Raw genomic sequence first — 26,979 nt, 5'->3', positions numbered from 1 at the left:
GTGGACACCCATTAAGCTGCCATTTTATAGGCAACAACCTTATACCCCCCTTATAGACCGACTTCGTGAATGAGGCCTACTAATGGTAAGACTGACTTGCTCTTATACACATATATATTATTAACTTATAATATTATAAAGTATAAGGATTGAATTTTAACTTTTAAAATTCTAAGGGCTTAACTTGGAATTAAAGTATTCATAAGGAAAAACTTTTCAAATTCCAAAACTTGAGGGCAAGTTTTGAAACTATTCAAAACTATTCAATTCCATAACTTATGTGTTTAAAGTAGTTTTAATTAAAAAAACTCTTCAATTTCCATAACTTGAGGAAAAGTTATGGAAGACTTTAAACTAATAAAAGAATGTAACTTTTCTTTGTTTTTGTAACTTATGGAACTAATTAAGGTTACACATTTTATTACTTAATGAAGTGACTCTTGAACCTCCATAACTTGAGGACAAGTTATGGAGTCATAAAACCATTCAATGAAGACAAGACTCTTCATTTTGTAACATTTGCCAACTTTTATGAGTTTTAAGAAACTTTAATGTGACTTTTCATGTAACTTGAGGACAAGTTACACAAACACATTTTAGAATCATCTCTTAGATTAAAATGGATTGAAAACAACAATTTCTAATAATTTTTCTATTAATCTAAGCAACTCATAAGAACAAGATAATTTAATCAAACTTTTTCATGTAATTAGACTAACCATTAAACTAATACAAAACATGAATCTATTGACAATTATATTTGAAATTGGATTAGAATGAACATTACCACATCAAAAACAAGTTTATAGGTTCAAAAACAGCTTATGGTAATGTTCCTAGTCCATTTCTAGCCAAAAACATCAAACAGCAAGCTGTCAGCACCCAAAACTCGTCGAGTTCCTTGAGGAACTCGTCGAGTTCATGCCCAAAATGATGAACTCGTCGAGTTTTTTGCATAAAATCGTCGAGTTTTACGGTCTGGACAGTTTCAGCTTTGAAAAAACAAGTTTGCATCAAGTATAAGTGAAAACAAGCCTAGGCTCTGATACCACTGTTGGTTTTTGAGCATTCTAACACTCCTAAGTGTACATGCAACCCTAAATACCTTGGATCTATGTTTTCTCTATTATACATGCAAATATGAACTTTCCAAGGTATTCATCCTAACTAGCATAATAACATTGATTCATATGAATATATCAAGTTAGAATTACATACCTCTTTTGATGTAGAATGACTTCATGAAGCTTGAGTGCCTAGTGCCCCAAGTGTGACACCTCAAATGGTTCACACAACACCAAATACACTTGGAATAACTTGAGAGAATTGGAACACTTCATCAAATCGGCTAGCCCTTTCTATCACACATAGTCGCCGATTTTCTCCAAGAATAAGATCATCATATAGTTAGGGTTACACCATGTAAACCCTAATTCTCATGGCCTTTCATTTCCATGATCCATGGGTACAAATACACCATGGAGCATCTTATGGGTTTTAGCCCAACTTGACAATCCATGGAGCATTAGCCCAATATATAAGTATGGATGATTTACACAATCAACCCATATATTTAATTAGTCTTCTTTTGATCACTTAATTAATACTAGATTAATTCTTGATCAATACTAATTAAATAATCTTATTAATATATTATAACTTATAATATATTAACAAACCTTAAGTGTTATTTCTCTCATTATAGTCTATCCAAATGCATGATGCCATGCAACCCAAATGGACCATGCCGGGTCGGGTCAAGTCTTACCAATTATAGTTATGGACTTAGACATTAATCCAACAACTAGGTGTATGTATTAGATCAATTCACAGCCATACACTCTTCTCCCTCAATCCCTCCTCTCTCTCTCTCTCTCATGTACTTGGACCTTTATCATGACCTTAGAGGTCAACCCTTACATATGCATACAAAACCCACGTGATTACCTTCTTATGGAATGAAAGACAAAAAAAACTTACTATTTGACTCAATGCATATACATATCATCAACCAAAAACATTCGAAGCACCTCATTCCCCTCCTTCTCTGATGCTTCAAATTCCACCCAAGAACACATCTACCGGAGGTGGTGTTCTTGCACTTTCCGACAAAGAGAGCCACCACAGCCGGCTGTAGCAACCCCCTCCACCTCCTCCTTCCAGTTACTGCTTGCGACCCCACCCCCGGCGAAGAGACCCACAACCGAAGAGAGAAAGGGAGCACCAGGAATGACGACTTCCACCTCCCTATGCCATCCTTCACCAGCGTCTACGACCTCCGTCATCGTTCACCACCCTCCACAGCCTCCCTCTCGTCACCAGCCGTCGTCGACATCCCTACCTGTTGTCACTGTTTGATTTGCTTCCCTCGGACCACCATCTTCCTCCCCTTCGCAACCCACTGTCGGAAAACAGAAGAAGAGAACCCTTGTTTCTTTCGTTCCTCTCCTTCCACGAACCAGTGAAGCACCGGAGGTGCTCCTCCTTCTCGATGAAAGATCAGCCAACCACCGGACCCTTTATGCTTTCTGCCTTCGTGTTTCGTTTTGACCAGGAAAAGGTCAAAGGAACCCTCAAACTTTGATCAATTTTAATCAAATTCAACACTCCATTTGAATATTGTAACCCAATCAGCCCTCCATTATTTATTTTAAACCAAAATAGCCCTTGTCTCGTTTCTTTTAATCGAAAACAGCCCCATAGTTTGTATTCTTAACATAAACAATCCCTCTTGATTTAAGTTATTACCAAACAGTTCCCCCTTGTTAGTTAAATTACAAAACAACCCCTATAGTGTAAATTCGTTACAAAACGGTCCCAGAAATATTCCAAAGTTCAAGAACGGTTAATTTTGTGGTTTCTCATGTCGCGCTTCACCAAAACAAATCAAGGTTGAGTGCCTACGACCCCTTTTTAATGTTTTATTATTTTGGGAGAGAATACTTATGAAACATGTATATCGTTTATGAAAAATGCATACAAAAACTAGTATCTAGTATAAACGATATTTTGTTTAGGTACTATTTCATAAACTAGTTTATCATGACATACATATGTTATAATGGGTTAAGCATGTTGCGAACTAAAAATATAACTTATCACAATGAATAATGTGTATCAATATGGTGATTAAATAAAAGGTGTTTTATTTATATTCATAGGTTCTGAGACCATATTGGATTCGATTATTCTTGTGTTTCACTTTGCATGTTTTAACTTCCCGAATAACTAGGTTATTCAAACTATCCACAGTCGATCATACTTTGGAAGTAGGTATTGAGGCAAGACTGTCATGAATCTGACTGTAGATTGTCTAGGTGTTTTAGACATAGCACAAGTTTGTTGCAGTGTTCATGAGTACTCCTGGAATAAGATTCGAGTATTGGATTAAACCCATGCTCATCTAATCACTTCATGGATTTTATCACGAGTGATTATGAAACGATAATATCTTATATTCTTGAAACAAAGACATGTGAGTTGTAATTTACAAGTCGGTTGCACATTGACATATGTAAACGCACCAGTAACTTGGTGTTATAAAACATATTGTTATGTGTGATTTGATGAGTAAGTACAAGCAAGCATATGAGTCGAAGTTTATCCGTTCCTTTTACCCTTAGAGGGATAAAAGCGATATCTGTGGGCCCCTCGGTGATTTAGTGATGACAACCCTAAGTGCTTGGCCAAGCCTGGACTGATTTGATTTGTTCGATTAGTCGGTCGTCATAAATCGGAAATCGGGAAACAACAGATGGACAGAGAGAATGATTATAATCCATGTCTCATGTCCATATGATGTCTAGAATAGAGGAATATATGATCCCTTATCTAATGGACGCGTCATTGACTAGGTCAGAGTTCGTCAGCGGCTTTTAAGAGCTACGATTGCTAGTCGGGATTTTGGAGTCGTACTTGCAATAATAGTTATTAGACTTATCCAAGTGGGAGACTGTTGGATTAGGTGTCTAAGCCCATAACTATAATTGGTATGTACTTGACCCGAGAGTAGCATGGTCCATTTCGGGTTGCATATCACCAGGACAATTTGATAGGATGGATACTTGAGTAAGAGGTTACATATGATTTATTAATATATTATAATTTCTAATATATTAATATGAAATCATATTATTTAATTAGAATTGATCAAGAATTAATTTGGAATTAATTATGTGATCAAAAGAGACTAATTAAATATATGGGGATTGATTTGGTAAATCAATGATTCTTATAGTGTGGGCCAATTGTTATTTAGGATGGGCTAAACCAATATGGTAGTCCATGGATAGTCCATGGAGGTTTAACCCATGGAGCCTAAGTAATATGAAAGGTCATGGGCCTTAGGGTTTGCATGGATGTAACCCTAGACTTTGCCACACTATAAAAGGACTCCCTTAGAACCCAAAATCGTGACTAGAGTTCTTGGAGTTCATTAGAGCCGATTTTGGAGCTAGCAACATCTCTCTCAAGTTCTCCTTTGTCCTAGGTGTGTTGTGAACCGTTTGAGGCATCACACTTGGGGTGCTAAGTTCTTAAAGGCCAAATACAACAAGTTCTACAAGCTACATAAAGAGGTAAACTCCTAACTAGTATTTTATGTTGTTTACAATATTGCATGTATAATTAGAGAAAACATAGATCCAAATCATTTAGGGTTGTATGTGTACCATAGGATGTTGTAGTATACAAAGACCCAACAGAAGTTCCATAAGTGTGTGTAATGGTAGCAGGCCAGCTTGAGGGATGATTAGCCACTCTAGAGAGAGTGGGTATAGGATGCATGCATATCCTAGTCGTAGGGGTTTTGTATTAGGGTGATCTGTGACGATCCATTGAAACAAATACGGGTAGGTATGGAAGGTAGTATGGGCCCGTGCTACTGAAAGCACAGGACCCGTACGTGTAGCAAGGAATTCACAAACCCCGAGGGTTTAGTTTTTGTAATGGTTGTAATATCATGAATGTCTTGTTTCTGATATATTTTGGTTCATTTTCAGTATCGTGTTCATGAGAGGTTCTGGTTTACGAGTTGGCAGCCCGGAGAGGCCACGATTGACAGATGATGACATTCGTAAGTTGATCGCCATCGAAGTAGTTGCGGCTATTCGAGGTGTCATCCTAGAGGTTTTTGGGTCTATCAAGACCGCAATGATTGAGATGTTTAATGAGCAGTACACCGTTGTGGCTGAGGCTGTTGTTGCTGCAGCTACTGCAATTGTTGTTGTTGCCAAGGTTCAAGGGAGAGGATCATTCCAGTATCAAGACTTTAGCAACACGAAACCCCCAGAGTTTGACGGGTCAAGGATCCGATTGTGGCTATGAGGTGGATATTTGATGTGGAGGGTTGTTTCTTCACTTGTTCATGTTCGGAGGACTGGAAGGTTAGGTGCGCCCTGAACCTTCTTTGTCTAGGCGCAAAGGACTGGTGGAACATGGTGACCGATTCTTATACTCTAGAGCGTAGGGTTGTTGTTACTCGGGGGCAGTTTCGGGAGATGTTTCGCACGAAGTATGTTCCCTTGGTAGAGCGAGAGAGATATAAAGGTTGGACCAAGAGTATCTGGTGTTGAGGCAGACGTCAAAGTCGATGACTGAGATCACCAAGATGTTATTGAGAGATCCTTTTTATGTCCTAAGTATTCTGCCTCGGAGCAGGCCCAGATGGTGCGATACTTGAGCATGCTCAAGATGGAGATTAGACAGTTTGTGTCTACCCAGCGTTACAGTACCCTTTCTGAGCTTCAGGATGTCGTGTGGTGGCAGGAAATTAAGATTGAGATCCAGACGAGGGAAGAGAGGTAGGCTCCGGTGCTGCCACAACCTACGGCAAAGCGGTTAAAGACCGTTGTTTCCGGGGATATAAAGAAAGTCGAAAACGAAGCTCGTACAAAGAAGTTATGAATTTTTGAAAATTTGGAAATTCGTACGTCCGCACAGTGCTCATTGCGCATTTGATGATGTGACACTCTCTGGAGGTGGCACGTGGCATGGTCGGACGGCCGGCTTTCTCACGAGACATGATGACGTGACGCAACATGGAGGTGACACGTGGCACCACAAGAATAGGCCACGTGGAAGCCTTCTAGAATGAGTGAGGTGGACCACATATTCGGCGACACGTGGCAGAAGGCAAGAGGAGCCATCATACCAATAGGGCGCAACACACCTCTTGCCTAGGCGTGGCACGCATCCCCTTAGCCTATATAAACCCTTTGATTTTCAGCTCATTTCCACTCCAAAACTCTCAAAAATCTCTCTCAAACCTCCCAAATTCGTTAAGCCCAATTTTAGGAGTTTTCATTGGTCAGTAGTAGGGCTCTAGTACATCATAGGGTCCGACAAATAGAAGCTTTCGGTTTTGGAATTTTGTCTGTAGGTTTTCCCAGTTTTCACTTGAATCTCTGTAAGTTAAGCTACACTCTTTCGCTTTCAGTGTAACTTATATTTATAGTCATAAGTCATTATTATGAACCTATAAATAAGATTTATCAGTAATTCCAAGTCATTATATTGATTGATCTACTTACGGGGATGATGTCTAAGCTGGATTTAGTGAGGTGTTTAAAGTGGGATTTCCAAACAGTATACTATGTATACCAAACGGACCCTACCTCCGATATGATCCTACCTAGTTGTTCCTTACTTGATAGATATTAATGTAGACATTGGGATTAGTGAGCAATCTAGATTATCATTAGTCTCCAAGAATATAAGACTAAGACTTAGTAAGATGAACCTAGGTCACATCAGATGAAAAGCTAAAGGCGAAGTTCTGCCCAAATTATGAGGCTTCCACTTTTATCAAGTGAGTGCATAGTCCCTTTCATGAACATGATTTTAATACAAGTATTAATTAAAGTATTAAATTTTTGTCGAAAAGTTTATATGTGAGCTATATGCTTATTGCTTAGAGTATATGTTAGAAATGTATTTGATGATATACGATATGCGAACCAGATATGGTTTCATAGGTGTTAAGATATATATATATATATATATATATATATATATATATATATATATATATATATATATATAATATTATGTGATATTAATAACATAAGTATTATTAGAGAAAACGATAAAAGTATATTAGTACCTAAATGCCCTGTGTTAAATATATACACTAAATTAGGATAGTGTCATCTAAACAGATTTGGTATTGGAAGCCTAGTAGTATTTTCCGTTAATGAGATGAGACTTATTATAGATGTCTAGTTCAACTAAGTTTGATATTGGGTAGTCTTATTCGGAGAGTGTGTGTAAGCTAGGAACGGATATTAAAGTTCTGTTTGTGGCACTCTCAGGTGTTGATGGTACGGAATACGTACCGGAGTACAAATCGTATTCCTTTTTGGATGACCAGAAATGGTGGGCCCATATAAAGCAACTGTAATCGTATTCCTTTGGATTTCAAAGCATTCACAATTACTATATACGATAGTCACCGGAAGGGAGACTATTTTTGTAACACTTAGTTTTCGGATGTTTCTATTATCGGGATAGCGGGTCATAAATGGATTGAGTAAAGGTCTTAGGCTTCAAGGGAATAGAGTTTATACCCTATCGGATTATGATAATGTTGGGTTAAGTGATTAAAGCCCTCGAATTGTGCTTCAAAGCAAAAGGGTAAAAGGGTAAAATAGAAAAGCTATATATCGGTCTTCTTGCATGGATTATGGTTTTAGTTCGACATGTATTAAGCCAAACGTAATTAGATAGGGTTGTGGGGATCTTCAATACATTTTCGTGCATATAAATATCGCCGAAAAACAGAGTTGAAACGAAGAAGTTGTGACTGTTTGAAGTTGGATTTGATTTCGGTGAAAACCCGTCGTCACGAGGTGACAATCAGACTGCCACGAGGTGAGCGTTGGGCAGCCCAAGCCCACAAAATTTTAGGGTTTTCTATGTATTTAAAGGGTGCTTTCGTGTTTTTAGGGTATTTTTCCATCATCCATCACATTTAGAGCCTCTTAATAGAAACCCTAGCGTCCCTTTCACCACTTTGAGCCTCCCATCTCCTCTTTCATCCATTTTTGGAGGACTTTGGTGGATTTTGGAAGGAATCTTCTTACTGTTGGTTTTTATAGAAAACAAAATTGTACAATGCGGAAAACAATTAACACTTAATAGGGTACATGCATCATATAAAAGATCTATAGCATACAACTTGATAGCAACATACAATGAACAACTAAACCTAATATAACCCTAGTGTAATTCGAAATTACCAAGTGTAGAGTTACATACCTCTTGATTTGTTGTAGTAAACAAATCACTTCAATGTCCTTGTAGTGCAGGTCTTGGAAAGATTAGCACCAAAAGGACGATGTCTCTAATGGCTCACATCCAAACCCTAGAACTAGAAGACATCAGGAGAGAGGGAATAGGAGAATTTCGGCCAAAGTATCCTTCTTGGAAGAGTATGAACGAATTTTAGGTCCCAAGGGGTCCTATTTATAGTTTAGGTAACTTAGGGACAAAACAAGATTTGAGTAATTAAATAATAGATTTAATCTAAATTCAAATTATTTCCTTATTTACTACTAGGAGGCTTCTAGAAACCCTTGAAACTTTCCTAATTTCGTTCATCACGTATATGGGTTCTAGAATCTTCACTCATTTCTCAATTATGAATAATTACAATTCAACCCTTGGACCTTTAATTAATTTCAATTAATCCCAAATTAAATCCAGGTTAATTCTGATTAATAATTAATTAATTCTAATTGATTTCATATTAATTTATTAATCATATAAATTAACAAATCAATTTTTCTATTTTCAATTAATATATTAATCATATAATATATTAATAACTCATTTCCTCATAATTTCAATTAGTTTGTTAATAATATAATAATCATTCTAATCAAATTCTAGTTTTAAGGACAACCCAAAAAGGACTTTGTTTCTAATTACAAGAATATACCAATTTAGTTACTGGCTTAGATACCTTAATCCAATAGCCTCCCACTTTGATAATTTTGTAACTACATCTGCAAGTATATACCTTGAACTAAACAACAAAGAGTATTTTCCAAAGCCACTGTCGAACTCTGATTCAAATCAAACGTTGGCCCTAAGATAAGTGATCAACTATTCTTTCGTTCTACAAAATATCATATGGAAACATGGATTAGAATCAATCTCATAGCCCAAGATTTTTGTTTCTTGATTTCCTAATTTATGACGACTGAATTCAAATTACTAATTGAAAACATCAATTTAGTATGGGCTCGACCAAGCACTTTGTTGGATTAGTTGTTTAAGCCCATAACTATAAATGGTATGTACTTGAACCGATAGTAGCATGGTCTTTTTGGGTTGTCTTCACCTTAGCAATTTGATAGGATGAATTATGGAGAAGGAGGTTAATTGTGATTTATTAATATATTATAAGAATAATATATTAATTGAGAAATCATATTATTTAATTAGTATTGATCAGAAATTAATTTGGAATTAATTTGGTGATCAAAAGATACTGATTAAATTAAAGGGGACTGATATTGCAATTATCTAATAATTGAAAGTTGGGTTGAGAATCCCTAAGGAAGGGGTGGATGAAATCTCTTGTTTAGCCCACATAGATTTCGTCCATAAGGGCCTTCTGGAAGGATCTTGTGGGCTGCTTAAGGTTCAAGCTATCACATTAGGGTTTTACCTGAAACCCTAGCAGCTCAGCTATATAAGGAACCCCTAGGACTCCCAAAATCGGCCACTTGCTTCCAAGAGAATACCGTAGCCAATTTTAGGAGCCTCTCACCTCTCTCTCATAATCCTCAATTGCTACTTGGTGTTTGTGACTCACTAGAGGTGCAACATTTGAGGCACTAAGCTCTTGAAGGTCAAGATCTATAAGCTACAAGGAAAAGGTATTCTTCTAACTTTATATTATGTTACAAATATCGAAAGTTGTAAGATCTTCCAGGTATTTCGGGCAGCTTCGCTTCCACTATCCCTTCAATTGACAGTAGAAACAAATGGACTCATTGGGTCAACATGTGGAATGATCTCAAAATGAGCCTTTCTCTTTACCATACTATCAAACGGTTTGACCTTGGTCGATCGCATTCGATTGGGAAGAGAAGTATTTTCTTGATCACAAATGTTACCATTATCAATGTCCATGGAAACCTTGGGATTAGACCCTACAAGCATTTCTGCTTTAGTTGTGTTCTTAAGCATTTCTGCTTCAGTAACCATCAACATATAGGTCAGATCACTTAGGGTCACATCAAGATTCCTCATATGAAAGTTCTTAACGAACTAACCATATGACACCCATCCTTTCCAATTTGTCAATGTATGACTTCATTTTTAGAACATGCGCACACACGAAATTTCCATCTTCATGTTTACATCCCAATAGGGCTTGAGTAGTTTCATATCTTTCAACTCGAAGAAAACATGACGTTGGGAAAGTCACAGGAGGAGGATGTGGAAGAATTGAAGAAGCATGATGTCCAGTTCCACCATTCCCTGAATAAGAGAAAACTTTTCACCTTTATCAGAATGTGGAAAATCATTTTCAGAATAACGAGAAAAAACATTTTCAGAAGAACGAGAAAGACCATCATTGTCCTAATTTGACATTTAAAATTTGGGAGAAGAGAGAATTCAAGTTAGTTGATTTTAATCCTTAATTATTAATCCAAATTTAAATTAAGTCTAGGATCCATATTTTTTATTCGACCTTTGAAGAGGGATGTCGTAATCAAATTCGAATCTATTTTAGGTACGTAGAGTAATCTCACCAATTTCAATCACATGAAACTCCTAGATCTTTGAGATTCATTTAGTCATATCAATGGAATGTTTAATCTTGATTATGATCTTACCAATTATGACTGGGATGCCGAGGATCACAATTAAGATGTGAATAACTATGCAAACCCGCTTAAACACCCTCGATCGATTTATGATCTCTCATTGATGTGCTGGTTGACCACACACACTCCATCAACAAACATAAACACGAGTTTTTTCATCAGTTCGCCTTTATGGTCCCAAACTAGTGTGTCGGTTAACCACACACGCTCCACTAACGACTCATAAGGAAACGATGTGCGTTTTTATGGATTAGCATACAATTTCGCATTTTTCCTAAGTAACTAGAGTGAGATTTTTAAAAGGTTTAGTTACTTTTTAGTATCATACTTTTAGAGGTTATTTCCTATCAAACCCATTCGGCTAACGACCCTCCACCATATAAGGGAGCGGTGGGTGAGTGTGGATACTCATTCAACAGTCATTTTCTAGGATGTTTCCTTATACCCCTTAGAGTATGGCTTCGTGAATGAGGCCTACTAATGATTTGACTAACTTGTCTTATTTGTATAATATATTAAACTTTTAATCATATATAGTATAAGGTGTATTTTAAATCTTTGCAAAATACGAGGTTTAAATATTAATTATCTAGATTATCATATAATTAATTAATCAATTTAAACATATTATGAATTTATAATTATCTTTTAATTACATTACTATTAAATTAATTATTAAAGTCATAAGAGATAGTTCAATTTAATATAACTAATTAAAAATTATCAAATAAGGATATATCCTAATATTTAGGGTTTTAAGGATTATCACGCAAGGCATTCAAAATTCAAAATCTAACAGAATCAATATTGGATAATTACCAAAAATAACACCATAAATCATATTAGGAACATAATTACTGAAAATCTGGAAAAATTGTGTTCACGTCGTGAGCACTATACTCTCACGTCGTGAGTTCAGTATTTTGGGGGAAAAAAATTAATTCGATTCAACTCATGTGTAATCAATATTTGACAAGCCTAAGCTTTGATACCACTGTTGGGTTTTATTGAAAACAAAATTGTACAATGCGGAAAACAATTAACACATAATAGGGTACATGCATCCTATAAAAGATACATATCATACACCTTGATAGCAACATACAATGGACAACTAAACCTAGTATAACCCTAGTGTAATTCGAAATTACCAAGTGCAGAGTTACATACCTCTTGATTTGTTGTAGTAAACAAATCACTTAAATCTCTTTGTAGTATAGGTCTTGGAAAGCTTAGCACCAAAAGAATGATGTCTCTAATGGCTCACACCCAAACCCTAGAACTAGAAGACAAGAGGGGAGAGGAGAGAGGAGAATTCCGGCCAAAGTATCATTCTTGGAAGAGTATGAACAAATTTGAGGTCCCAGTGGGTCCTATTTATAGTTTAGGTAACTTATGGACAAAGCAAGATTTGAATAATTAAATAATAGATTTAATCCAAATTCAAATCCTTTCCTTATTTACTACCAACTGGTTTCCGGTAAACCCTAGAATCATTCCTAATTTTGTTCACCACCTATATGGGTTTAGAATCTTCATTCTTTGCTCAATTATGAAGAATTACAATTCAACCCTTGGACCTTTCATTAATTCCAATTAACCCAAATTAAATCTAGATTAATTCTTATTAATAATTAATTAATTCTAATTGATTTCATATTAATTTATTAATCATATAAATTAACAAATCAATTTTTCTATTTCTAATTAATATATTAATCATATAATATATTAATAAATCATTTCCTCATAATTTCAATTAGTTTATTAATCATATAATAATCTAATAAATCATTATCTCTCTATAAATGTCATTTTAATCAAATTCTAGTTATGGGGCAACCCAAAAAGGACTTTGTTTCTAATTACAAGAATATACTAATTTATTTACTGGCTTAGACATCTTAATCAAACACTTAGAATATTGAGTTTTAGAGCCTTGCATGGGAAGATCTCAACTTCCATCTATCTTTTGGACCTTGGGGATGATTCAATTTTCCATATTTATGCTTATAAGTTGCTAGATTTAGATTCTAAGCTTGTTTTTGGTCCATTAAATGAAGATTTTGTTATTGGATGTGGTAAAGTTTGCAACTTTATTATTCCACCTTGTCACAATAGTATTTTGGTCTACAGATCTGACCGTTCATGATCTTTTGGGAACCATGCTTGAAGTTAGGATCTTATTTTGGTCATTTTGACCAAGATTAAGCTCAAGGCATGCATTGATCATACATGTCTATAAAGCTAGGATTTTTATGTTGGAATAGAAGCAAGAAAGCCTTCTGGAAAGTATGAATGGGTGACTTGAAGGATTAAGAGCTTAACCCATTATGTTGTGAGAACTCAGTTTTCACGACGTGGCAGTCTTCTTGCCACGCTGTGATGACTGGTGTCACCGCGACTGTTTTGTCATAAAGTTGCCACGATGTGACCAATGGGTGGCCACGACATTGGTGTCGACTGGAGTTGACTTTGACATTTGATCCTTGATTGTTGACTTTTGATAAGTTTTAATTTTGGTCAAACTTTGAGGGGTGTTAAGCTTTAGTCTGAGGTTTAACTAGTGTTTGGTTTAGGAGGTTCGTGTAGTTGATTCTGTGGGACTTTGAGTAGTGGATTTCAGCTATTCTTTCAAGTGAGTCTTCTCAGTGTATTACCTATGTCATAGTGTATGCATGTTGACCAAGTGGGTCTTATTTGTTGATTGTTGTTATGTGTATTACAGAGCCCCTGATAGTTCCAGGGCATGTTGTTAGCCCACTAGAACTGCGGATAGTCCCCAAGGTTGCTGATAACTCATAGGGCATGTTGTTAGCCCATTAGAACTACTAATAATCCCCAAAGTTGCTGATAACTCATAGTTACTTATTTATGTTGTGTTATATGTAATATTTTGGGGAACTCACTAAGCTTTGTGCTTACAGATGCGGATTAAAATGTTTTTCATGTACTTATCGGATTGCGAAGTCAGGACTATACACACGAATCAACGGTTTTATGATTCGAGATTCCGTATTGTCTTCCTTATAACTCTGGTTTTTAATTATGGATTATGAACAATTGGTTTGACTTGAATGTAACTTTAATAAAATGGGTGTTTATTCTATTTTAAAAATAAAAATTTATTCTGAAATTTGGGATGTTATAATTTTTTAAAAGTTGAATCTTGGTTTATAGATATGTGATCACGTATACACAAACTCCTAATAGGTATCAAGTATTGGGGTACCAAACCTATTAATGTAACCCCTTAGAGAGTTTTAAAATCACATTTGTAAAAGGCACAGACATATCACAATAGTCTGACAGTAAAAGAGATTGTGGGGTGTTTCTATGTTGGTTTTTAGAGATGTTGTTCGTTGGGAATCTTTAAGGATAGAGGGTTCAATGGAAACATGGGTCGTGTCATATCGCAAGCGATTGGCGGAAATTGTATGGGTACGAAGATAAAATAAGGGTCCACTTTAACATTGTAGTATTATTTAAAACATATTTAACTTTTTCTAATTATTACTTTTGGTAATATATTTAAAGGTTTCAAGCATTGTTATTTTTTGCAATACATACGGTTTATTTTTCAAAAACCATATTTTTTTGGCAATAAATAGAGTTTATTTTTCAAAAACCATATAAAACCATAAACAAACACAAAAAATGATTAATTCTTTTTAATAACAATAAAAATTGTTCTAGAATGCTACTCAAGAATTCTACTCCGGTATCCCGGATGTCTCTTCGGAATAAACTATTCCGAAGATTATGGTTATTTTACAAATTTATAAAATGTTGATTATTTTTTTCAAATACTTATTAAATTACTTAATCAATACAAAAATTTCATTTCATCAATATTTTAATTGTCATCGTACAAAAATTGCAAACGGGCAACAAGCTGTGCCGCTAAGCCTTTTTGAATGGTAAAGCTAATTCTTCTAAAGACTACATCCGAAGAAGGTCATAAAAAAGTTATATCTCCTAGATCTTCGGATGTTACTTAATTTCCCTTAATAATATATTATATATTATTAAGATCATATTTTATGTCAATAAATTGCTCTACTAACATTTTATGTGAATAAGGTCATAGAAAAGTTATTTTAATTTCAGTTAAATAACTAAACTGACACTTGGTAACATGTTGATAGATAAATAGTTACTACCGAAATTAGAAAGATGAACTAACTGGTTGATATATTAGTAGATTAAACATTATTTATATTTCAAGTCAAATGTAATTTTTTTTTCCTTTTTCTCATCACCATAACACAGGGAGGAATGGTGTGGGAAGGAGGGCATGAAATTGAAATCATATTATGCTAAACTACACCAGGGAAGGGGTGAGGACAGGATACCATGTTCTCTCTTCTCGTTTGATTGGTCGGTTTATTTTTTTTAGTTTTTTAATATTTATTAAATTATAATTATATATATATATATATTAAAAAATTATAAAAATATATTAGAATTTTAATTTCCTATAAAACAAATATCATATTTGTATAAAATACATTTAAGAAAAATGAAAGTCAGATGACAATTTTCTAATTTTTGATAAGTAAATGGAAAAATGGACGTATTACAGGGAAAAAAAATGATGAAATGAGAGTACCCTCTCCCTCTTAAGTCGACAAGTCATTTTCCTTAAAAAAAAATCCTTTTGGATTTATCTAAACAAAATATAATATCTATTTTGGAAAAAGTAATTTACAAATTTAGATCTTTGTTTGGTGTGAAAGCAAACCTGTATCCCCAAAGTTCCATTTTCTGTGTCTACGTTTCGGTTTACAATTTTCATAACGTCAGTGAGGCAAAGATGAACAACTTCTTCGAATCCGTCAGTGCCTTCTTCTCCGGTGGAGATCAGCTCCCATGGTGCTCTCGCGACATCATTGCGGTAAAAACTTTATCGATTCTCGCTCTTTGATTTGCTTCCGTCCAGTTATTTGATTGATTATTGATATTGTCACGCGTTTAGAAGATTATTGCTATCAAAATGTTTAAAGAAGATGTGCCATCGTATTCTTCTCGCATCCATGGAATTGTTAGGAAGCGAGAAATGAAATAATTTTAGAGAGAGCGTTTCATTGTTATGGTTTTCTTTGTACGTTGTCATAGTATTTGGAAATTATCGCCTGCTCTTGCTAACATAGACTAATGAATGTGGTAATAGTTTCTTTTGAGGTATGTAATTAACACCCAAATTGATCTTTTAGGTCTTTCAAAAGTTTGTGATCATTTGTACCTTTATCGGCTGATCTCTGACAACCAAGACTGGATTGAATTCACCTCATTGAATTACTCTGATCGTAGTTTGTTGGTTATTTGTTCTATGCTAGCATCGAGAGGTTAGCTTGGGATATTGGATACAGTTACATTCTTTGTGTTCAACCTTTTTATGGCGATACGAGTCATAAGGAGGGAGCTAAAACTGGATGTGAGTAGGAATATGCAATTAGAGGTTTGGGTTCATGATTTAAGTTTGAAACCATGTTGTTCGACTTCTACTTGTTGTATGACCTAATTTACTTAGTTGACTCTGAGCAGTTCCTATTATCATCTTTTCCACTTTAGCATCTGTAAAAGTATGCTACTTAATGAGTCGTAATGTTTAACAGGGTTGTGAGAAAGAAGTTGCTGAGGCTCCAAATGATGCCTCTGAGGACACAAAGAGTGAGGGCATCATGCGCTTATCTTGGGCATTGGTTCATTCTAGGCAACCAGATGATGTGCAGCGTGGAATAGCTATGCTTGAAGGTAATTAATATAGATTATAATTTTTTTTATGGTATTTTTAATATAAAAAACCTAACGTTTATATTAAATGCTCACGTCATGCTATAAACTTGAAACCAATTGAACTTGTTGTGTCTGCAGCTTCAATAGGGAACACTAACAGTCCATTGCAAAGGAGAGAGAAATTATATCTTCTGGCTGTTGGCTATTACAGAAGTGGTGACTTTTCAAGGAGTAGACAGCTTCTTGAACAATGTTTAGAGGTTACTTCTTTTTCTTCTCTTGCTAAATCTTTTTATATAAGAAATAGCTAAGGAAGCTTCCAAAAGTATGTCATTTGCATAAAAAAGAAAAAAAAAACTATCTTCAAATCCTTCTCCTTGCAACCCACCCCACAAGGAAAAAAGACAAAAATCCCCCCCCCCCCCCCCCCCAAGTTGACACTCTCTTCTCTGTTTGATAGTAATCATATGATTAAGTGCTTGATAGGAAATATGGACCAATAATAATCATATGATTAAGGAAACTCTCAGGTCTGTTTCTCTTTTTTCTTTATTGAGTGCTATATGAACAAATGTTGTTTCTTATTTGAGCTGAATGAACCGTCAATGACTATTTTACCCTTTTGTTTGGAACTAATGCGAATGAAAAATGGTTATTTGTTTGATAACCGGTCTGAATGTAAATTCTAAATGAAAAAAAGATTACAAATTAATGAAATGTCCCAACAAAAATTATCTGATATAATAATGATATTGATTTTTATATATTTGATATAAATAAAATTATATATTTCTGAAATACCTAAATAAAAAGTGTTAAATATAACAAGTAATTACAACGTAGCAAATTCTAAGGTTCGGAAACTGGTATGATGATACTACTAACACATTAAGTCAAGTTATTTAATAGGAATCATTGACTTTGTCTGATTTACATTGTTTGTTGTGTTTGTTATTTTTGACATGGAAATGTGATTGATTTTATGAGTGATTAAGTGATGTGGTGGTTTTGTATTGTAGATTGCACCAGATTGGAGGCAAGCTTTATCACTGAAGAAGGCGATTGAAGATCGCATCACAAAAGGTGTTGTTTTGGTATTGTTATGGATTTGGTCATAAATATTAACGTTTCCAATTCCATTCCGCAGATGGTGTGATCGGAATCGGAATCACTGCTACTGCTGTGGGGCTTATAGCTGGTGGAATTGCTGCAGCCTTGGTCCGAAGGAATTAATCATCATCATCATATGTCTATTGTCTACATCAACAATAACATCACATAGACCCCTTTTTGTTGACAAAACAGAAACTATTCACATTTCACAGCTTTGATTGTTTTGATTTAGTATTTGTCGGTTGTTGCTGTGTAGAAGGTTTTTTTTTGAGCTTGATTTTATAATAATGTAGTGCGTGTATACATCCATTATTAACACATGCATGCAACTTGCAAATGTTGAGATTGCATCATTTTAGTTGTGGTTTATTCAAAGCTAGAGATGATTAAAAGGACTAGAGATAGGGGGAATTGGTTAAGAGGCTGTTTGATAAAACCGAACCATTTAGTTATGAAATGTTTCCAGTCAGCCTCTTAATGGTTAAGAGAATGTAGGGTTTCTTAACCATTCAAAGGCTGTATCAAATGCGTTGAACTATGACCAATTCAGAGTGACCTGAATCTAAACAGCACCTAAGACCAGCTATGAACATTTGGTTGAATATTGGAGCCATGATTCAAGGACAAGAATAGGTTAAGGGACCGGTTGTGTGACAGGCTAGGATTAGACTTGTTCCCTAGGGATGTTGTTAGTGCATCAACAACTAAATATAATATAAATAGCAAAAGATACATTTTAGAAATCTATCTAACCCACAACTAATTGGAATGTAATGAAAAATAAAATACCTTAAATAACTAACCAAGCAAGTTGCTTATATATATATATATATGTTATTTTTGATCTTTGGTTGAGGTTGTCACTTGCATCACAAAGGGGGCATAATTTCATCAAATTATCATACAACAAAAAACTTTAGTTCGAAATCAAATCCCCTAAAAGGAAATCTCAATATCTTTATCTTTCCACATTTCTTTGTTCTACCAAATGCAGAATCAAAAGTTGGCTCGTTTTCTATACAAGAAGTAGTATCATATATATCTCTTCAAAGTTGAAAGTTCAATCAGAGGCAGCAAGAGCGGATTGCAATACATCTTCAAGATACTTCTCAGCAGCATTATATTGCCTTTTCTTATCCTCAATAGCAAGTGCAGCCAATGCTTTATCCTGCAACCAACCAACATTTCAATTTTCAAACCCTCCCTTAAATAGCCTCATTATAATACTAACTATCCTCAAATCAATATAAGATAACTACACAACATGTTGTTGTTTTTTCAGTTGAAAAACTTACCGGGGGCAAGTCTTGATAGCTTCTCAAAGTGTCAAGAATAGGCTTTGTCTTCTTGTCTAAATCTTTTCTATGCTCGGCCATTTCCACCAACATTCCATGACTGATCTCAGGGGTGTACCCCACACGAGTAAGCATCGCCTGTTACAATTACAAACTAATTTTTATCAAACAAAACACATCTACCTCACATTTTTTCATAATGATGTTACACTTCAATTAAAACTACTTTCATATCAAATTCTAACACACTTCCATTATTTATTCATAGCAAATTCATATGTAAGACAAAATACAACTGGAACCTAACCTTGTAGTTGGAATATTGCTGAAGATATTGTCTCTCTTTTGAAATCATAATCGACAGGTTTGTATTCCAACTCTCCATTTGAGCCTCACAAGGAGCCACATCATCTTCCAGTTGTGAAAGTGTTCTACCAAAACAAACATAAATTAGAATTCATATATTTCCATTTTCCAATCTTTTTTTTCTTTATCTACATGGACATGGTAAGAAACTGATTATTCAGATAAATGTAAATATATTATACCTAACTACCATTCACTTTAATCATACAGGTGGATTTACCTTTTCAAATAAGTCAGCCTTGCTATGGCTTTCCGAGTGTAATCAAGAAGAATCTTCGACTCCTTTTGCACTTTAGCCCTCTTATCTTCTACTCCAGTCTTCCTTAGTGATACATCTCCCATGGCCACAAGAAAACTACTCAGCTCGGTGTCTCTAATGTTCAGCAAATTTGCCACATTAGCAAGAACTTGTGATGATGCAACCACATTTGCAGGCAAACCTTCTTGTGCTAACCCCACATTCTCTAATATCTCTCTTATCCTTGCAGCTATCAAACCCAAATTAAGAAGAAACATACAAATCAGAATATCAAAATGTAATAACAGACAATGAAAACAAAGAGTGCTATGTAATTCTCCTCTATTAGGGTAAATTTCAGGCGAAACAAAGGTTTGAGATTTGAGAAGCATAAGCATTACACAAACATGGCCTGGTAAGTAGATCTCGAGTAAATTGAGAACATAAAAATGCACAGAAAAAAGTGACAACCTTGGGAGCGATATTCGGAAGCTTTAAGACGAAAATCATTGGCAATTATGGTGGCAGCTTGCGTTTTGGCTTGAGAAATTGTGGCCAGATTATGTAAATGCGAAATGCTGCGAGGGGTATACTCAAAATCGGGGACATGATCTTTGCCAGCCGCATCGAATTGGGAAGCCAGCCAAGATTTCACCTCCCCTATTCGGTTGGCATCGAAAGATCCGCTGCTAGTTTTTGACAACTCGTTTGCAGATGAAGGTGTGAGATCGGGTGTGTCACTCATTCTCTCTATTATGATCCCCTTTATTTAGGGTTCTTGGTAAGATGGTGAGGTTCGAATTTGGGGGCGATTAGATTCAAATATTAAAACCGGTATTTTGAAAATAATGGAAACCGGGTAACGGACGTTAATACAGATCCGGTAGGGCTTTGCATAGAGGCCGGTCGATGGGGAATATAGTCAACGTTGTATTTTTATTTTATTTTTTACCAAGTTGCTAGCAATTTCGATTCATTTAAAATTTTAAATACCAAAGGGCTTCTAGCCCTGCGATATCAGGTAGACCTGGCAAAATCTGGCACGACACGACAACACGACACGAAGTTAGCGGGTTAGGGTCAGAGATTTCGACCCATTTATGTACATGGGTTGACACGACACGACACGATAATTAAACGGGTAGGGTTATGGTCAAGACTTTCAACTCGAAGATGACTCGAAGATGACCCGTTTAATTATATATATATTTATTTCATATTTTTATAAATATTTTCAATATTATACATTTGTAGTGGCCCAAATTCAAGAATTAAAAGTAAAATTCAAACTTTCAAAGTGACTTAATTTTACTCCTCATCACTACCTATCTCATTTGCATCCTAACTCTTAACTATTTCCATTTTGCTTTCTAAATTTACCACTACCTCCGTCCCATATTTATTGTTCAATTTTGACTGTTGAAGTCTTTATTCTTCAAATTTGATCTTAAATATTTTTGTTTTTGATATATAACACTTAATGCAAAATAAATGAATGAATTGTGTTTTAAATGTCTTTTCATTGTTATAAGTTTTATCAAGTAATTTATAACACAAATAAAACTATTTAAGGTCAAAGTAGAAAAATAAAAACTTCAAAAGTCAAAAATGGACAATAAATATGGGACGGAGGGAGTATAATTTTTTTTCCGTTCCACCTCCCAACTCCAGTATTTCACTTTCTCAGTTTTTTTCCTCCACGAGTCTTACTTTTCAACCTTTAAAATGTTTCAACCCGACATGACACAACATATTTATAAGGTTTAAACCTTAACCCGAAACCCGACACGAAAATAAACGGGTTGACACGTCACGACACGATAATTAAACGGGTCGGGTTAGGGTCAAGCACTCTCAACCCGTTTAATGTCTTGACACGGCATGAACCCGACACGACACGACACGTTTGTCAGGTCTAATATCAGGTGGTGCCCTCCCTCCTTGAGGTCGATGGTTCAAGTCCGGTGATGGACCTAGGTGGAATTAGATGTTAGTTTAGGAGTAGATTATAATATTTGTATTTTCCGTTTCAAAAAAAAAATTAAATGAGAATCGAACTAATTTCAGGTGTATATTATTTTTAGGATCAACTCATTTTCATGTTTTGGGTCGTCTGATTGATTACAGAAAGAAAGGACAACAAAAATGAAACGATTGAGGTAATTGAATAAATGAGATAATAGAATCGATTGGTGTTTGGTTGTAATGTTGCAAACTTGTAATTAATTATTGGTTATTGATAATAGAATCGATTGGTGTTTTCCCAATTTTTTTAAGACAACTTCAAAAATGGTCCCTGTGGTTTCATAACCATAGAGAATCTCTTGATCCTCTGCAAGTTCTTAAGGTATTAAAAAGTAACTATAAATCTCTCAATTTTGCTAAAAAGTTGTAGGTTTTGATTTGCAGAGATTATCCCCAAATATGCACTTACAGCTTGCTTCGGATATAATATTAAGAATGCTAAGAGCTCGTCTTCATCATCATTATGAAGGACAAGTAGGTTCTTTGCAAATTACCGATCTTGTTCTTAGTCTCAGATTTAAAAAGAAACCATAATCCAGAAGTCAAAGGATATATCTGAAACGAAAACCTGGTCAAAAAATCATAATCTGAAGAACACCGCCTGAAACGACGATGAACACCAGTGGGTATCTCGATTTGAAGAGGGTTCTCTGAATCGATGCCTTCCTCGAAATCTAAGTTTGTGCTTATTATATGTAATCAAAATTAATCAGACATAAAATAAAACAAATTTTCTGATATAATCAATCGTAAAAACCAAGTTGTCCACTCTAAAACAATTCCAAAAAAAAAAGTTACACTAAGATCGGTAGCCTTCAGTTCCGAAAAAATCAGTCAAAAAACTTAGAAACCCACAACATCCCCATAGATCAACCTAACACAACCCCAAATCTGAAACACTTTTGAACAGAAAAAGAAGAAACTGAATGAAATCTAAGCGAATCCCTCTCACCTGATAGAACTAGGACGTTGAAACAGAGGCTCATGTGGCCTGGGTAATTAGAAAAAGCAAAAAAGGACTGAAGAAAAGTAGAGGATGTCGAAGAAGAAAGGAGAGAAGGGTTGAGGTGGATGTGATATATAGGGAAAATTTGAGAGAGAGAGAGAGAGAGAGAGAGAGAGAGATGTGGGACCCTTGGATATTAAATATTATTTTTTCTTTTTTTTAAAAAAAATAATAATTAAGCGAAAACCTCATAAATGGTCCATGTGTATTGAAATGACGAAAATGCCCCTCATTTAACGGTAGAAGGCTGACGGGGTTAGGCGGAATGACTAAACATTAAAAGTTTTGAAACCACAGGGACCATCCGTGAGGTTTTTGTAAATTAGCGACCAAACTTCAGATTTTATGAAACCATAAGGACCATTTTTAAAGTTTTGTCTTTTTTTAATGAAAGGAAATGAAAATAATGGAAAATAGGTTATTGATAACCTTTCATCATAATTTTCCCTCTAAAATGAACGGATTTGGAGAGATATACAATCCAATACAAATATAAAGTTTTTTCATTTATCGTATTTACCTTTTTAACATAATATAAAGAAAAGATTGCGTATTATGATTTTTTCAAGGTGGTTCTATTTTCCATTATCAAACAATTCGTTATACTCCGTAAATATAAAAATAGAATATATCTTTTTATTCCAAACCTTTTCTTTCTCTACTTTTTCTTATTTTTCTCTTTCTTTTTATTATTAAGTCGGATAGACAGTGTAAAAATCAAAATTTTACTGAAGAAGTCGAGTAGGTGTTTTAGCATTTGACGTTATGATTTTTAGCCATTCACCGACTGGACACATGACATGACATGGTGAAGCAACGCCACCGTCACCGTTAATATTATCCAGGGTGGATCGGCCACTTCCTTTCTCACTCCCACAGACCCAAATCTTAAATCTCTCCCAAATCCACATACGTCTCTCCCTCTCTCCACTTCCACACGATTCCATAAAACCATCTCTCTTTCTCTCTTTCTCGTTCATTCATCTGCCTCTTCGTCTTCTATGTCTATACCCTTTCTCATCGACTTACTAACCCTAAAGTGAACGGCTTGCAGAATTTTTGGTAATTAGAGGAGCAACGTAGATGAGGAGGATGGTGAAGACTATTAACAGTAGCCAAAGTCCCACGGGTCTTTCTGTCTTTCTCATAGTTAATGCTTATCCCAAAAGGTACTCTTCCAAGATCCCCTCTGATTTAGTCCTCTTTTTGGGACTTGGCTTCATAGATTGGTAGGGCTGTCTTCTCTGCTGCATCTGATTCAATAAATATCGGTTTTTTCTTCTGTTCCTGTCATAAATACCATGGAATTTCTCTTGATCTTGATTCGATATATGGAGATTCATGTGTTAGGAGGTGACCTGGATATAGTTTTCATCTAGGTAAATCATTCTTCTGTTCAGATATATTTATTTCCCGATTCATCTGCCCAAATACTCTCTCTCTCTCTCTCTCTCTCTCTCTCTCTCTCTTTCATCCGTACAAAAAGTTTGAGTCTTCGATCATAATAATTCAGAAAAAATTGGGTTTTTTTTTTTTTGTATTCAGCTAGTAATATGAAAGCTGAATCCATCTTTCTTTAGTTTTTAGGATCGTCTGAGTCCATATTAAAATGAGCCTTGTGATGAAGAATTCAAATCCACGATCTCAACTTATAGCTCTTAGAAGTGTGATTTCGTGAGATGGGAGATTCTCTTCTCACTGGGTTTTTAATGTTAAATCATCATCCTTCAACTTTTCTGTCAATGGATTCCAGCGCCTCTTCTTCTCACGATGATTTAGACCTAGAAATGAGTCACCAGATCATCAACCCCACCCGTCCTCCCGACATCAATCTCCCTCTCTCAGATGAAAGAACCTCCCCACCCTCATGGAATCAAGATCAGTGTGAAGTTCTCGATGTTGGAGTTGGACTAGTCTCACAGCTATACGAAACTGAAAGCTTCCTGAACGTCCCTAAAGTCGGAAGAAAGTGTGCCAAAAGAGTAGATAGCATATGGGGTGCTTGGTTCTTCTTCAGTTTTTACTTTAGGCCAGTTCTGAATGAGAAATCCAAATCCAAGATTGTAAGAGACAGCAATGGAGTCTCTGGGTTTGATAAATCAGACCTCAATCTCGATGTTTTCATGGTCCAACATGATATGGAGAACATGTACATGTGGGTGTTCAAAGAAAGACCTGAAAACGCATTGGGGAAGATGCAGTTAAGAAGTTACATGAATGGGCATTCAAGACAAGGGGAACGCCCCTTTCCTTTCAGTGTTGATAAGGGTTTTGTTCGATCTCATAGAATGCAAAGAAAACATTACAGAGGCCTCTCAAATCCCCAATGTGTCCATGGAATTGAAGTTGTCCCTTTGCCTAATCTAACAGTAATCGATGAAGATGAACTGAAAAGATGGACAGAATTGACTGGAAGAGATTTAAATTTCTTGATCCCATCTGAAGCTAGTGATTTCAGTTCATGGAGAAATCTTCCAAATACCGAATTCGAACTTGAAAGGCCACCTGTAACAAGAAACAACAATTTAAATTCTCAGTCAAAGAAGTTGCTGAATGGGTCAGTAGGGCTAAATCTGTCAACTCATCATACCAATGGGGATGCTGACCTGTCACCTGGCACTGGCATCAAGAAAAGGAAAGAGTTGCTGGAAGATATCTGTTTGACCGTTAATAATCATCCTCCTGATGGATTACCAAAGATGGAAATCAACCCAAACGAGCCTTATTGGTTGAATGAGTTTTCTGGGGTTGCGAGGAATGCGTGTGGGCCCGTGACAGCTGCAAAGACAATATATGAAGATGAAGAAGGTTACTTGGTTGTTATAAGTTTACCATTTGTTGATCTTCAAAAGGTTAAAGTGTCTTGGAGGAATACCCTTACACATGGCATTATTAAGGTATCTTGTATAAGTGTTTCTAGAATGCCATTTGTAAAAAGACGTGATCGCACCTTCAAGCTCACTGATCCCTCTTTAGAACACTGCCCTCCTGGGGAATTTGTCAGAGAAATTCCACTCTCTACCCGTATTCCTGAAGATGCAAATATAGAAGCTTATTATGATGGACCAGGGACAGTGTTGGAAATTTTGGTCCCAAAGCTTCGTGAAGAGCCTGAAGAACATGAAGTGCGTGTTTGTCTTCGCCCTCATCTTGGTTGTAATGAACTTATGTTGACTTGACAAAATCCTCCCCGTTTCTAGTTACTGTCATCATGTATTGTGTTGTTGTCTCAAGTCATGTATTAGCATAATGGATTGGTAATTGGTTGCTACAATAATTATAACTAAATACAAGTTAAACTTAAATGTATGATATTGATGGACCTATTTAATGAATCAAAATTTATCCTCTATATAGACCCGAAATGGGTAGCTTTTGAAAATCATATATTATGTTTTATCTTTTATGGTTTGCTTTTGTTGGGCAATATCAAGATTTATGGTGTCGTTTTAACTTCCCTTTTATGTTGGATTATGGAAGGTGTTGTCACCCCTTTTTCTTTCTTGGTGGAAAAATATATCCACTTATCTTTGTGTTTCCACATATGGGCGGCTATCTTATGTCTAATATAACAACAATATCCTAGTCACATAAGAATTCAGAATTAGATAAGAGAAACGTTATAAAAAGACGCTACTTTTTGCAGACCATGTAAATTTTAGGTATTTCATCCAACCAGGTTACTATGTGAGTCTGCTAAATGTTATCATGGGATCTGGGTTTCACAAAACTCACATCCAATGTTGAGTGAATGTTGGGTGGATGTTAGTATTGACATGTGTCGACACACCATTGTCCATTGGGCACTTCTAAAAGGGGGATTTGGGAGGTTGAGGTGTTAGTTGGGGTAACTGTTTAATAATCAACTTTTAGTGAATTATCAACTTTTGTTGGGGATTGTGGAAGTTGACATGGAAAAAGCAATACAAGATGGATGAAGCCTTTTGTTATATTTTATGTTTAAATTTGAATCCGTATTAGTAGGCCTACAAAAACCCCATCAGGGGACATTTGTGTAAGTTTGCAACGTATTTCAACTTTTACTTGCTGAATAGATAAATTTTATTTTGAATGTATTTATCTTTTTTTTTAAGGAAAAAAAAAAAGAAGATGATGAAATTGCCACCAGGCAAATAAGTCGAGTAAACTCGTTGTTCTAATTGATGTCTCCCATTAGGGGATTGTGTGATTTGTAGGGAAATTAGTGAACATGGTGAACCTTATGTTGTACTTAATGTCTCCCATAATGTGATTTGTGTGATTGTGGATATGCTAACAACCAATCATATATTTTCATGAAGCTATAGTTTGATGATTTGATCATTGAAGTAAATCAATTTACTTTTCAAATTCAAA

General features: G+C 35.4%; 3 protein-coding genes across 3 annotated transcripts; 2 read left to right on the top strand and 1 right to left on the bottom strand.

Moving 5' to 3' along the window:
- Positions 1-15,546: 15,546 nt before the first annotated feature.
- Positions 15,547-18,046, top strand: LOC145128818 (mitochondrial fission 1 protein A-like). The gene is made up of 5 exons (XM_079063614.1): positions 15,547-15,738; positions 16,460-16,598; positions 16,719-16,840; positions 17,600-17,663; positions 17,728-18,046. The coding sequence occupies exons 1-5, from the start codon at positions 15,658-15,660 to the stop codon at positions 17,811-17,813; spliced, it is 492 nt and encodes a 163-aa protein (XP_078919740.1). The 5' UTR covers positions 15,547-15,657; the 3' UTR covers positions 17,814-18,046.
- A 511-nt stretch (positions 18,047-18,557) lies between these two features.
- Positions 18,558-20,450, bottom strand: AUG1 (HAUS augmin-like complex subunit). Its single transcript, XM_079063271.1, has 5 exons — positions 20,064-20,450; positions 19,575-19,842; positions 19,296-19,419; positions 18,989-19,126; positions 18,558-18,861 (listed from the first exon to the last, which is right to left on the bottom strand). Exons 1-5 carry the CDS (start codon positions 20,335-20,337, stop codon positions 18,754-18,756), a joined length of 912 nt encoding a protein of 303 aa, XP_078919397.1. The 5' UTR covers positions 20,338-20,450; the 3' UTR covers positions 18,558-18,753.
- A 3,019-nt stretch (positions 20,451-23,469) lies between these two features.
- SLT1 (HSP20-like chaperones superfamily protein) lies at positions 23,470-26,008 on the top strand. The gene has a single exon (XM_079063270.1). It carries the CDS (start codon positions 24,303-24,305, stop codon positions 25,800-25,802), a length of 1,500 nt encoding a protein of 499 aa, XP_078919396.1. The 5' UTR covers positions 23,470-24,302; the 3' UTR covers positions 25,803-26,008.
- The last annotated feature ends 971 nt before the right edge of the window (positions 26,009-26,979 follow it).

Source organism: Lactuca virosa, chromosome 8 (assembly GCF_052849685.1).
Source record: "Lactuca virosa cultivar CGN04683 chromosome 8, Lactuca_virosa_CGN04683_v6, whole genome shotgun sequence".
NCBI classification, from domain to species: domain Eukaryota; kingdom Viridiplantae; phylum Streptophyta; class Magnoliopsida; order Asterales; family Asteraceae; genus Lactuca; species Lactuca virosa.
The sequence above is the reverse complement of the archived record's forward strand: the minus strand, read 5'-3'. Positions and strand labels throughout refer to the sequence as shown.

Bases quoted from the DNA above. Each gene is read 5' to 3' on its own strand.
- LOC145128818 (XM_079063614.1), top strand. From the start codon at position 15,658: ATGAACAACTTCTTCGAATCCGTCAGTGCCTTCTTCTCCGGTGGAGAT. The intron at 15,739-16,459 runs GTAAAAACTTTA...AATGTTTAACAG, and splicing joins GCTCTCGCGACATCATTGCG to GGTTGTGAGAAAGAAGTTGC. The intron at 16,599-16,718 runs GTAATTAATATA...TTGTGTCTGCAG, and splicing joins TGGAATAGCTATGCTTGAAG to CTTCAATAGGGAACACTAAC.
- AUG1 (XM_079063271.1), bottom strand. From the start codon at position 20,337: ATGAGTGACACACCCGATCTCACACCTTCATCTGCAAACGAGTTGTCA. The intron at 19,843-20,063 runs GTTGTCACTTTT...TGGGTTTGATAG, and splicing joins TTCCGAATATCGCTCCCAAG to CTGCAAGGATAAGAGAGATA. The intron at 18,862-18,988 runs GTAAGTTTTTCA...GGTTGGTTGCAG, and splicing joins GCTATCAAGACTTGCCCCCG to GATAAAGCATTGGCTGCACT.
- SLT1 (XM_079063270.1), top strand. From the start codon at position 24,303: ATGGGAGATTCTCTTCTCACTGGGTTTTTAATGTTAAATCATCATCCT.